General features: G+C 35.6%; 1 protein-coding gene across 1 annotated transcript; it reads right to left on the reverse strand.

Annotated features, from left to right (window-relative positions):
• Positions 1-12,650: 12,650 nt before the first annotated feature.
• LOC110902825 lies at positions 12,651-13,622 on the reverse strand. Its single transcript, XM_022149204.2, has 2 exons — positions 13,136-13,622; positions 12,651-13,025 (listed from the first exon to the last, which is right to left on the reverse strand). Exons 1-2 carry the CDS (start codon positions 13,331-13,333, stop codon positions 12,810-12,812), a joined length of 414 nt encoding a protein of 137 aa, XP_022004896.1. The 5' UTR covers positions 13,334-13,622; the 3' UTR covers positions 12,651-12,809.
• Positions 13,623-13,874: the final 252 nt, after the last annotated feature.

A 13,874-nucleotide genomic window follows, 5' to 3' on the forward strand; every position in this document is an offset into this window, starting at 1 on the left:
TTGTGTCACACCCCGACCACGTAAAACAACAAAACGTGGCGGAAACATCGGGGAATGTTGTAACAGAATCATTGTTTCACAACCATGGATTAAACAATTTTGTTTTATTGAATTAAATGTATTACATTACACTGGAATTTAAAACAAAACATAAACAAATAGTCTTTCATTGTTATTAAGTCACTAAGGCCTCGTCCATTCCTATGTGAGCGTACACAAATATCATCATCAATCATCATCAACTATGGTACCTGAAACACATGTGAAAATACGTCAGCATAAAAATGCCGGCGAGTACATAGGTTTTATGTGAGTGTCAGATTCATGGCTCGTTTTACATGTTGCAATACTTATTTAAAAACCTTGTTTTGAAAAGTATGGTATTACGACATAATTAACCAACTCAAATCAGATTGGATATGATTTATAAAATCTCGTAGCCATGATTCTTAACTCCAAAACATTTGTTTTATGAAATCAAATTGTAAAACATATAGTAGAAACTCGTTAACAAAACTCGTATGGTTTATATTATTCAGAAAACATCATTGTGTGACATTGTTTCAAAATCGTTTACCCAAGTGATCTAGTTCGAAAGTCTATGCGGTTGTTTAGACCGCTTGACTTACGACTCTACATAAGCATTAAACCTAAAGTGACGAGCTAAACATGTTAAACGAAGTTAGAAAACAGGTTTGGTATCAAAATAAACGGTTTTGATACCTAAAAGTAGTTTGGTTACAAAATACGCAAGAATACGCATTTTGGCCGAAACTACGACTCGCCACTATGCCTAGATAACGTGGTAATCAGTAGGTATAGTCATAAGAGACTAAAACCATCGTGATTACGCTCACGTTATGAAGTCCAAACGAACTTCGTATTGACCATAAACTGGTCAATGCAGAAAGTCAAACAAAGTTTGACTTTCACGCTAAAAATGCATAAAAGAACGAAAGAGGACTTACAAAAGGTCCAAGGAGGTTTGATCCAATTTATTCTCAGGTATGAAGTGCAAGACTTCAACTTAGAGAATGAAAATCAGATCAAATGTGATTTTGAGAGCAAAGGGGGTGGGGTTTATATAGTTTTTGCACAACCGTTAAGATCGTTCATCGTAAAACGAGCTTTGATCTCATCCGTACACATGTGCCCATGGTTTTGTGAAACCATGGGAGCCCCTAGTTTCATTAAAACCATGTGCAAATGAGGGAAAAGCTGGAACAAGCTGGAATTTAGATTTTTCATTTTGGTCCCTTCCTAAGATAACTATGGCAGAATGTCAATTTTGGTCCCTAAATGTGCAAAACATGGTTTTTGATGCATTTTTGACACGTTTAAACCCCGTTAATCCCATTTCAAGGCTCTAAAATGAAATTAAAGTGTAGGGAACATGACACATGCTCAAAATTATCTCGGATGTCGGTTCGTTTGGTCGTACGGTTGCGTTGTTCGGTTAATTACGACGAAACACGAACGAATGCGAAAAACGATCCAAATTATGTGACGAATGGAATTTTATGATGCCAATATCTAAAATAAAATATTTTAATGATTACATAAAGTTTTGGATGTCCGGATGTATTCAGAACGTAAGATATGCGCGAAAATGCAAACTTATGCACTTTTTGACGCTTTTAGTCCCTGATTGACCAAAAAGTTTATTTTAGCACACCGAACCCCTCAAAGCCTATTTCTAAGATATGTAAAGGATATTTAGGGTATATTTAACTTATAGTCATGTTCCAGAATGTTCGTTATAGTACAAATCGGCATACTTTCGTAGTTTGTCGAAATTAGTCCCTGTAAGCGAATAAACTTGATTTCGCCACACCAAACCCTCCAAAACTTATTTCTAAGTTATGTAAAGGTTATTTAAGGTATGTTAAGCCTATTTCACTATTCCAGAGTGTTTGTTGCATTAAACTGGTTATATTTGCGCATCAGTGCGCTTATAACCTTCCAGAAAGCGACTTAAAGCTTGAAATCGAACAAGAATTGATATGTGCAAAAGATACACATATTTATACAAATCCAAAGTATGAAATACAATATTTCATTGGTTTGGTATATGTTTGATGGTCGCAGAGGCACAGGTGTCACAGTCTCCCCTACTTTAGGAAATTTCGTCCCGAAATTTTTTCATAGGAGTCTGTCTGTGACGATGTGTTAAATATTTGTCTTGCATGGAATCTAGGGTGTTTATATATTTGCGTAAAATAACCCATCAAAGATATGCAAGGCATAATCCTGTTATTTCTCTCAACGGACATTCTTCAGAAACGAAAAATGAACGGAGTTATTTTCAACAGGCATTCTTCAGAAAATGGAGATTGAAGGAATAAACAAAGGATATTCATTTCCCTCGATGGATAGTCTTCAGAAACGAAAATGAATGGAATGAGTCATTTTCCTCAATGGGTATTCTTCATAAACAGAAATATGAAGGATTAAACAAAAGGATATTCATTTCCCTCGATGGGTATTCTTCAGAAACGAACATGCATGGGATGAGTCATTTTCCTCAATGGGTATTCTTCAGAATCGGAAATGAAGGATTGAACAAAAGGATATTCATTTCCCTCGATGGGTATTCTTCAGAAACGAAAATGCATGGAATGAGTCATTTTCCTCAATGGGTATTTTTCAGAAACGGAAATGAAGGAATAAACAAACGGATATTCATTTCCCTCGATGGGTATTCTTCAGAAACGAAAATGAACGGAATGAGTCATTTTCCTCAATGAGTATTCTTCAGAAACGAAAATACACGGAATGAGTCATTTTCCTCAATGGGTATTATTCGGAAACGGAAATGAAGGATTAAGCAAAAGGATATTCATTTCCCTCGATGGGTATTCTTCAGAAACGAAAATGCACGGAATGATTCATTTTCCTCAATGGGTATTCTTCTGAAACGGAAATGAAGGATTAAACAAAAGGATATTCATTTCCCTCGATGGGTATTCTTCAGAAACGAAAATGCACGGAATGAGTCATTTTCCTCAATGGGTATTCTTCAGAAATGGAAATGAATAGGGTTAACTCTGGACACATGACAAAACTTGCTATGGTTTCTGTGCACTAAATTCCATAATTATGTACGCTTCCATAATTACGTAATTCCTTGCACAATCCGTACAGTGCATTTCATAATGTGTAGGGGAAGAAAATCAAACCTGTGATGAGTGTGACTAGACTACCATAGGGTCCTTTTAATTAGATTGACAAGTGATCTCTTTAGTTAGACCACCAAGGAGTCTTTTCAGCTATATAATCACATGATATTCCTAACCAGATTTTTAGATCAATCTGTTTAACTAGACCACTCAAGGGGTCCAATTATAGAATAGTACTTCATAACCCAAGGGACTTAACTACAATGTAGAAGTCCATTAAGGATTTGAGATAGTACCCCTGGATATCCTACTATGAATCCCTTATACGAAGATATGGAAGATTCTACGAGAATTTGGATAACAAAAATTTGGATCACAGAAAAAACATAAAAGGGAACACATAAGCACATAATCACATAATTGTTTCACTTGACCTTTAATTTGTTATCTTTGGACACGGATATTTAAAGCACACCGGGAATCCAATCCGTGGATTTCATTTGGCACTTTAATCATTTTCAAGAATCTATCTATGAAGATACGAAAATCTTAATAGGAATTCGGCTTTGTCCTTATTAAATCGTAATGTACGTATTGAATCATACAAAGAATTCAATTAAGGGCTCCGATGAACGATACCCATCCACAAGGATCTAATTATGAGGATAGAAGGTCCTATATGGATTTTGGAATTTGTGTAGCGAGAGGTGTTTGGACACCTTGCACTAGGCATGCTTAAGTCGATACACAAGGTAGAAAGTTCATGAGGTTGAGGTGCTAGATATGCCAAGGCGACATATGAAGCAGAATTTGAAGGTTGAGCAGCAGCAGGATTTGTAACAGCTTTGCTTTGGATTGCAAAGCGGCACATGTTAACCAAATGTCCCCATCGTCCACCGTGGGTACATTTGAAACAGGGTATTTGATTCGGATGATGACGGTGGCATTGATTGCACCAAGGAGCAGTTCCCTTATACGGCTTTATCCCTGAGGCGAGTCATGGTAATAGCTAAATCAACGATCCTCTGGAGTACGACGCCTATTTGCTGGGTAATTGCGGCACCTGGTTCGGACATTTGAGTGTTGTTGCGATGAAGAGGCATCTTGAAGATAATGGAAGGCATAGGAGGAAACAAGCGAAAGATAGTCAAAAGAAAATGACAACTCATGAAGATTGTGACCATTTGTTTGTTACCAAAGGCAAACAAATGAGACAGTGACTAATCAAAGTAAGCGGGTCCCATTAATGTATCGCGAAGACATGCTTTAGCCTATAAGTGGACACTCACTCCAAGAGTTCCCAGGTAAGAATGATTGGTCCGATTATGTGGATTTGTACGAACACTCTAGCCTTAGACAGAAAACTCAGAGTACAGGCGTCCACCCTTCCGGATTGCACGTGTTCACATTATAAGACCTAAACTTTGACGGGATCTTGAAAACTTTGAAGGTTCAAAACCATATAATAAATCATCCTAGAACAGATGATTAGTTTTCAAAGCAGATTCAAAATTTATGTTCTTATTGTGGTTGTCACTTAAGGATAAGTGACAGTATCGTTTTAAAACTAAACACCAGATAACTTGTGTTAGGGTCCTAGGAAGGTTATAGTCTAGGTCAAAGCATTACTAATAACCTAATTCCCTATAACCATTGGCTCTGATACAAACTTTTCTGTCACACCCGACCACGTAAAACAACAAAACGTGGCGGAAACGTCGGGGAGTGTTGTAACAGAATCATTGTTTCACAACCATGGATTAAACAATTTCGTTTTATTGAATTAAATGTATTACATTACATTGGAATTTGAAACAAAACATAAACAAATAGTCTTTCATTGTTATTAAGTCACTAAGGCCTAGTCCATTCCTATGTGAGCGTACACAAATATCATCATCAATCATCATCAACTATGGTACCTGAAACACATGTGAAAATACGTCAACAAAAAAATGCCGACGAGTACATAGGTTTTATGTGAGTGTCAGATTCATGGCTCGTTTTACATGTTGCAATACTTATTTAAAAACTTTGTTTTGAAAAGTATGGTATTGCGACATAATTAACCAACTCAAATAAAATAGGATATGATTTATAAAATCTCGTAGCCATGATTCTTAACTCCAAAACATTTGTTTTATGAAATCAAATTGTAAAACATATAGTAGAAACTCGTTAACAAAACTCGTATGGTTTATATTATTCAGAAAACATCATTGTGTGACATTGTTTCAAAATCGTTTACCCAAGTGATCTAGATAACGCAACGATATATAATGTGTTAAAGCACTTATATATAGGAAGTACCAGCGGCGTATCCACCATGCTTTTAACACATTACACCTGCCCCGTTACCTAATCACTTCCCTAACCCAATGGTTCAGACAGTTACAAATGGCTCACATATGTCAAATGGTTACAAATGGTTCATATCAATCAAATGATTACAGATGGTTCACATACATCCAACGATTACAAATGGTTCTCATACATCCCATGATTACAAATGGTTCCCAGACATCGAATGGTTACAAATGGTTCACATCATTGAGTGGTTACAAATGGTTCTCATAAATCAGAGGTTACAAATGGTTCAAACAGTTCAAAATGTAAAACAATGGGCTAGCATGTTAAGTGAACATACATAGCAAAACATAATGAAATCATGTACTAATAGTGTACTAATGAACATAGCAAGTATATGATACAAAAACATGGAAAGCATGAAAGTAACAAGTAGGCACACGTGTTTCACCCCAAAACGTTTGAAAAACAGTAAATGAGGGGACTATGCACTCACTTGAGGGTGCTTAGAAGTCTTGAACAACAACAAAGCAAAGCTAGAGGGATCACAGAATCAAACGGCACCTAATATAGGTAAACTATGTTAATAAACGGACCTAATCGGAGGATCGGGTAGCATGAGGGTTCGTAAACCAAATGAGTGTAAGAACTCATGAAATATGGTTTAACAAAGCCTACATACTTAAACGAAACCTATGCTAAGTGCTTACGGCCCATTACGACTCGTTAAGATAGCTTACGCTACTTTAACGCGTCGTTCGCGTAAAACGCGTTCGGAACGCCTAACTAGTCCTATGACAAGTATTATATGCCTTAACATGTCTAGTAATGTTACCTAATCAGTTTAGATGTCAAAATTTAGGTTACATATGCTTAAAATGAATTTTTGCGCAAAAAGGGCATTTTGGTAATTTTCCTAAGGCATATAAATTACCTATCATGCCACTAACTAAACGAAGTGATCATAAGGTATAACCTCGGAAGGTTATTCCCTATACAACTATGGTCACTAAACATGTTTGGTTGGATCCTAATGATCGACCAAACGGGTCTAGTTCGAAAGTCTATGCGGTTGTTTAGACCGCTTGACTTACGACTCTACATAAGCACTAAACCTAAAGTGACGAGCTAAACATGTTAAAACATGTTTAACAAAGTTAGAAAAATAGGTTTGGTATCAAAACAAACGGTTTTGATACCTAAAAGTAGTTTGGTTACAAAATACGCAAGAATACGCATTTTGGCCGAAACTACGACTCACCACTATGCCTAGATAACGTGGTAATCAGTAGGTATAGTCATAAGAGACTAAAACCATCGTGATTACGCTCACGTTATGAAGTTCAAACGAACTTCGTATTGACCATAAACTGGTCAATGTAGAAAGTCAAACAAAGTTTGACTTTCACGCTAAAAATGCATAAAAGAACGAAAGAGGACTTACAAAAGGTCCAAGGAGGTTTGATCCAATTTATTCTTAGGTATGAAGTGCAAGACTTCAACTTAGAGAATGAAAATCAGATCAAATGTGAGTTTGAGGGCAAAGGGGGTGGGGTTTATATAGTTTTTGGACAACCGTTAAGATCGTTCATCGTAAAACGAGCTTCGATCTCATCCGTACACATGTGCTCATGGTTTTGTGAAACCATGGGAGCCCCTATTTTCATTAAAACCATGTGCAAATGAGGGGAACAACTGGAACAAGCTGGAATTTAGATTTTTCATTTTGGTCCCTTCCTAAGATAACTATGGCAGAATGTCAATTTTGGTCCCTGAATGTTCAAAACATGGTTTTTGATGCATTTTTGACACGTTTAAGCCCCGTTAATCCCATTTCAAGGCTCTAAAATTAAGTTAAAGTATAGGGAAAATGAAACGTGCTCAAAAATATCTCGGATGTCGGTTCGTTTGGTCGTACGGTTGCGTTGTTCGGTTAATTACGACGAAACACGAACGAATGCGAAAAACGATCCAAATTACGTGACGAATGGAATTTTATCATGCCAATCACTAGAATAAAATATTTTAATGATTACATAAAGTTTTGGATGTCCGGATGTATTCAGAACGTAAGATATGCGCAAAAATGCAAACTTATGCACTTTTTGACGCTTTTAGTCCCTGAATGACCAAAAAGTTTATTTTAGCACACCGAACCCCTCAAAGCCTATTTCTAAGATATGTAAAGGATATTTAGGGTATGTTTAACTTATGGTCATGTTCCGGAATGTTCGTTACAGTACAAATCGGCATACTTTCGCAGTTTTGTCGAAATTAGTCCCTATAAACGAATAAACTTGATTTCGCCACACCAAACCCTCCAAAACTTATTTCTAAGTTATGTAAAGGTTATTTAAGGTATGTTAAGACTATTTCACTATTCCGGAGTGTTTGTTGCATTAAACTGGTTATATTTGTGCATTAGTGCGCGTATAACCTTCCAGAAAACGATTTAAAGCTTGAAATCGAACAAGAATTGATATGTGCAAAAGATACACATATTTATACAAATCCAAAGTATGAAATACAATATTTCATTGGTTTGGTATTTGTTTGATGGTCGCAGAGGCATAGGTGTCACAAGTTGGAACCGTTTTGGGTGCTAGGTGTCGATTTAGGGTTGAAACGGAGCTCGAAAACGGAACGAGTAGGGTGAAACACGAAAAGAATGACGGTCTACTAGGTGTCATGTAACATCCGGCCCCTCTCATCACCAATATTGTCTGCTCTGCCCCCGATGGGTTGCCCATCCAAGAACTCACAGATTTGTTTTTGGTTGCTCATTTGGAGACTTCCCAGGAGGTCACCCATCCTGGTACTACTTCCACTTCCACCTAAGCACGCTTAACTATGGAGTTTTCATGTGCTCCACAGCCAACTAAGCCCAAAATGCGTTGGTGATTTAAGAGGCAGGGCATTCCTTAAGAACCGAGGATCTCTCCTGGCCACGGCCGATGTGGGATTACCTAGGGTGTCACAATGGTCCTGTTAATCTTTCAATAGTCAGTATTCGTATTGTTACAATCACCCCCCTTAGGGACTCATCGTCCTCGATGAGGTTTGCCCCATCATCCCGAACGGTACAGGAGTGGCTCTGATACCATTTGTAACATTCGGCCCCTCTCATCACCAATATTGTCCGCTTTGCCCCCGATGGGTTGCCCATCCAGGAACTCACATATTTGTTTTTGGTTGCTCCTGTGGAGACTTCCCTGGAGGTCACCCAACTTGGTACTACTTCCACCTGAGCACGCTTAACTCTGGAGTTTTCATGTGCTCCACAGCCAACTAAGCCCAAAACACGTTGGTGATTTAAGAGGAAGGGCATTCCTTAAGAACCGAGGATCTCTCCTGGCCACGGCCGATGTGGGATTGCCTAGGGTGTCACAATGGTCCTGTTAATCTTTCGATAGTCATTATCCGTATTGTTACATGTCAGCATCGCCGACGCCCGTGTGACTGTTGACGCGGGGCTGAAACGGGTTACGTCGTCGCCGACGCGACTGGACGCCGGTGACGACGCTAGTCATCCGAATTTTGTTGTTTTTCGCGTTTTGTAGTTTCCGGACCCCCTTAGACCTGTTCCAAGGCCCTGTTAAACTATTGGAACGTTCTGTAAAGCTAACAAAACCTATAAATCTAATTCACATCATACTAAAATGTCTCGAAATTAAAATCTTGTATGATTAGAAAGTTATAAACGTGAAAGACTACGGGTTTTCAACCCTATGATAGAAAGTATGCGTAATGTGATCCTTAGGGATCGTTGTTATTAAGAATGAAGGGTGTGAAATGTAGAATGTTGTGATGACATAAAGTACGAAGAATGAAAAGTAGAATGTTCAAATGAAATGAGACATGTGGACATGATGTAAATTACTACGATAGAATGAGACATGTAAAATAAAGTATAGAATGTTATGTGGAATAACAATGTGAGAAATTAATTTGAGTATGTTTGTGTAGATGGCGGACGAAGGAGATACTAATGCTAACAGATTAGCACGACAAGAAGAAATAAACAAGCTGGTTGCAGAGGAAGTGGGAAAGGCTTTACAAGCCAACCTTCCTCGCATTGTTCAAGAGGTAGAAAGTCATGTGTTGGAGGTAGTGGAGACGATGATGACATGCAAGATGGATGAGTCAAAGGGTTTTATAGGGGAAGTTCAACTTGCATCAAAAAAGGGAATACGTCGGTGCACGTACAAGGAATTCATGGAGATAGACCCGGTAGAATGTCAAAGGTGGATCTCCAACATAGAAGGGGTATTCATTAGAAGTCGGTGCGAGAAGGAAGATGAAGTAATGTTTGCTACGGGTCAAATTTGATGCCAAGCAAAGGATTGGTGGGATGCTTATAGCAAGGAGTTGGGCGAGGATAAGCTTGCAACCCTAACATAGCAAGAATTCAAGGAACCTTTCTTAAGATACCACTGCCCACAATCGGCTATAGACCGGATTCAAGAGGACTACTTGCTTCTTCGATAGAAGGGAGAAAACATTGAGGAAATCACCAACATCTTTCTTGACAAGATGAAGTTTTGTCAAGACCTAGAGAGGTCGGAGAGGATGAAAATCAACATATGCTATGACATGTTAAGGGCTGAATTTAGGGAGTTCATCACTCTCTCGAAGTGCGAAACGTTGAACGAATTAATAAACTGTGCGAGAGAAAGGAAGATAGAATTGAAGTGATATGAGGAGCGTGGGGAGAAAAGACAAATATAAAGAAACACCAACCCAAGCCCATCCAAAAGACCGAGGTCCAACGACCATGTAATCTTTTGAAATTATAATCTTATTAAATATTATCAGAATACTTTTTTTATAATTTGAAATATAATCTATAGTCTTTTAAATTTTGAAAGAGTAAACTGCTAAAATCATCCCTGAGGTTTGACTCAAATTGCTAGATCAGTCCAATATCAACTTTTTTTGCGGAAACAGTCCCTGAGGCTAGTTTCTGTTGCTATTTCAGTCCAATAAATTAACACCGTTAGAACCTCCGTTAATGAATGGGTAAAACTGCTAAATTTATCCCTAAGGTTTGATTCAAGTTGCTAGATCAGTCCAAAATCAAGTTTTTTGAATTTGTTAATTATAAACTTATTTAGGTATATAATTTTTCTAGACTTGCATTAATTTTTTGAATTTGTTAATTATAAACTTATGTAGATTATAAACTTATTTAGGCATATAATTTTTCTAGACTTGCATTAATTTTTTGAATTTGTTAATTATAAACTTATGTAGATTATAAACTTATTTAGGTATATAAATCATTAATATCACAAGATTATAAACTTATTTAAGGCGGGTCCAGTTATATTTATGTTCGTTGAATAAATCATTAATATCACAAGAGAAAAAAAATGGTAAATGACAGGTTCTTAATGCATCAATACTTGTACCAAATGCATTATATATTTTCTTAAATGTCTTAAAATTTAAGATAAATTATAAATCTAACCTAAATATATAATTTAAATTTGTGTTTAGTTATAAAAATATAAACAGAATGTAGCTCTTTTGGAGAGCACAATTTTATTTGACCTGTCTTAAACACTGGTTTGACCTGAACCCGTTTTGACTCAAACCAAAATAATCCTTTTTATGAGACTTGTTCTGGCACGACATGTTGTCCGACCTCACCTGAATGATAAGTATTAATAAATAAGAAACCAGTTAATTAAGTAGAAAAAATGAATAAAAGAACTTTATAATACAAATATTAAATTAAAATAATTGATAAATATTAAACATTAAATATTACGAATTAAATAAAAACAAATAAAAATTATGTTAATTTCTTTATATTTAAATTTACATATAATGTTTGCATTTTTCATAACTAAATATTGTTTAAATTAAGTGTTGTCTTATTTAAATCCTTAAATAAATACTAAATATTTACATGGTAACAACAACAACAACATCAAAATAAAATCAGTATTTAAGGCTGGGCCGGTTAAATTACACTCTTTAAAAAAGCTACATTTATATTTTTAAAACTAATTTTATTTAAATTAAATTAAGTGTTATTTTATTTAAATACTTAAGTATATAATTAGTAAACATTTAATGATAATAATAATAATAATAATAATAATAATAATAATAATAATAATAATAATAATCAAAATATCTAACAAATAATTTTTCAAAATAACTAACAAAAGGATTTTTTCTCTTGTGATATTAATGATTCATATACCTAAATAAGTTTATAATCTAAATAAGTTTATAATTAACAAATTCAAAAAATTAATGCAAGTCTAGAAAAATTATATACCTAAATAAGTTTATAATTAACAAATTCAAAAAACTTGATTTTGGACTGATCTAGCAACTTGAATTAAACCTCAGGGACGAATTTAGCAGTTTTACCCATTCATTAACGGAGATTCTAACGGTGTTAATTTATTGGTCTGAAATAGCAACAGAAACTAGGCTCAGGGACTGTTTTAACAAAAAAAAGTTGATTTTGGACTGATCTAGCAATTTGAGTCAAACCACAGGGACGATTTTAGCAGTTTATTCAATTTGAAATATAGTCTTATACTATTTTAAAAAGTTGGATTATTAGTTTTTATTAAAATACGACTTAAAACATAATATAAATTTGGATTAATTGCTTCTTTTCATATGTGTATAAGTCAAGGGGTTTTTTAATCAAAATTACTATTTGGATTCGAATCTTAGGATTTTATTTTCAAATAAATTATACCAATCAAAGTACTCCCTTTTGTACAAAACCTTACATATATAGCAACTCCTTCCATTCATAATGAGAAAAAAAATATGAAGCAAGATAATTAAGGGACATAAGGAAACCAAATACACACACTTTTTCACCTTTATGTGTGTGAACATTATATTATCCTATCCTTCCATAAGAGCCACTGATCCATTCAATTCCTTGTATCTTTTCCTATGATAACCCTTTTCTTCCGTCCACCATCCCTAATGTTTTACCTAATTAATTAGTAGCTTTTCCTCTCTTCTAATTAAAAATTCTAGTAATTACATAACTTCTAAATAGTTCTAAATAGTTCATGGCGTTTAAAGTAAGTTTCAAGAATATACAGTAGATACTTAATATTATACTAGCCTAAGACCCCACGACTTTCGCGGGTGGCTAAACACCAACTAAACATATAAAATAATTTAAACGTAGAACCGTTAAACTTTGATTGTTAAACCTAATATTTTGAGACACTTGAGCACGTCCCAAAAGTACATCGACATAATATTCGTTACACATTAAGTTTTTGTAAACAAAACATATATAGTAATAATTGTTCCAAAACTGTTACCACACATACGACATGCTTGGTAACGATATTAGTTGTTTACTTCTGACGCTATCTGTCCATAGATACATCACCTAGGGGTTCGGATTAAGAATTCCAACATGTTTTGATCCCTATAATATCGCAGCAAAAACTGAGCTCCATTTTCCAACCCAGCCTGCAACATTTTCCAACGTGCCGTTTCTTGCCGGATCTCTAGTGTCATTGAAAACCCGTCTTCAGTTTGAACTACCATCTCATCAAGGACAGACATATCTACATTTGCTGCAAATGCCTTTGGGAACCGCTGCATTACAGTCCGATAAAATAAACAAATTAAAAAACTAATAAACAAAATACAAACTTCAAAGCGTTACATAATATTAAAATAAAGCATTTAGAGTATGAAAAACTTACAAAACGAAATGATGGACACCATGTTAGTTCGTATTGGTTGGCTTGATGAACAATGGCCGGAATATGTGGAACGTCAACAAAGTCTGGTTCCAACACAGGATCCGCTACAATGACTGGCACATCATGTTCAACGTCTACAATGTCATCTTCCATGTCTTGATTTTCGTCGTCTAATAACAAATCTTCACTAACATCCATTTGTTATGTGTCTTCCTCTTCTTCAACACCAACACTATTGGCAACCTCGGGAACAACAAACTATATTCCATTAGGACGGAAAACCAGAATGTTGAAAATACGTATCGCAACCAACTCAAAAACGATTACATCACCTGATATGAGATGAAGTTCTTTGTTGATTTGTGAGAAATCTTGAATGAAGTAGTTCGATCCCCAGAGCCTATTCACTTTGACATTCCACATGTATGTACCTCCAAAACGAATTGTAAAGTTATCGTCCAAAGTGTCGGTTTTGAAATACCTGTTCATAAACTCTTCCGGCAACCACTAAATAAAGAATTAATGCAATCGTTAATAAAAAGGTCAGTTGGTTCTTCATCCTAAGTAGTAAAGTATAAATTACCAAGTTACCGTTCTCGGGAAATAACATCTCTACAAAAAAACTTGTTTTTAACACCGGAAAGACAATCAGCCTTAAAATGAGTGAACTTTAGCATCTGAGCATCAACAACATGGAAAACAATAACATCTTTATCCTCCAGACCAACATCACGAACCA

Source organism: Helianthus annuus, chromosome 13 (assembly GCF_002127325.2).
Source record: "Helianthus annuus cultivar XRQ/B chromosome 13, HanXRQr2.0-SUNRISE, whole genome shotgun sequence".
In the NCBI taxonomy this organism is placed as follows: Eukaryota; Viridiplantae; Streptophyta; class Magnoliopsida; order Asterales; family Asteraceae; genus Helianthus; species Helianthus annuus.

What these genes read in the sequence shown, in the direction of transcription:
- LOC110902825 (XM_022149204.2), bottom strand. Translation starts at nt 13,333, where the DNA reads ATGGATGTTAGTGAAGATTTGTTATTAGACGACGAAAATCAAGACATG. An exon ending in GGTGTCCATCATTTCGTTTT is followed by an intron (nt 13,026 to 13,135) that starts GTAAGTTTTTCA and finishes ACTGTAATGCAG; the next exon opens with CGGTTCCCAAAGGCATTTGC.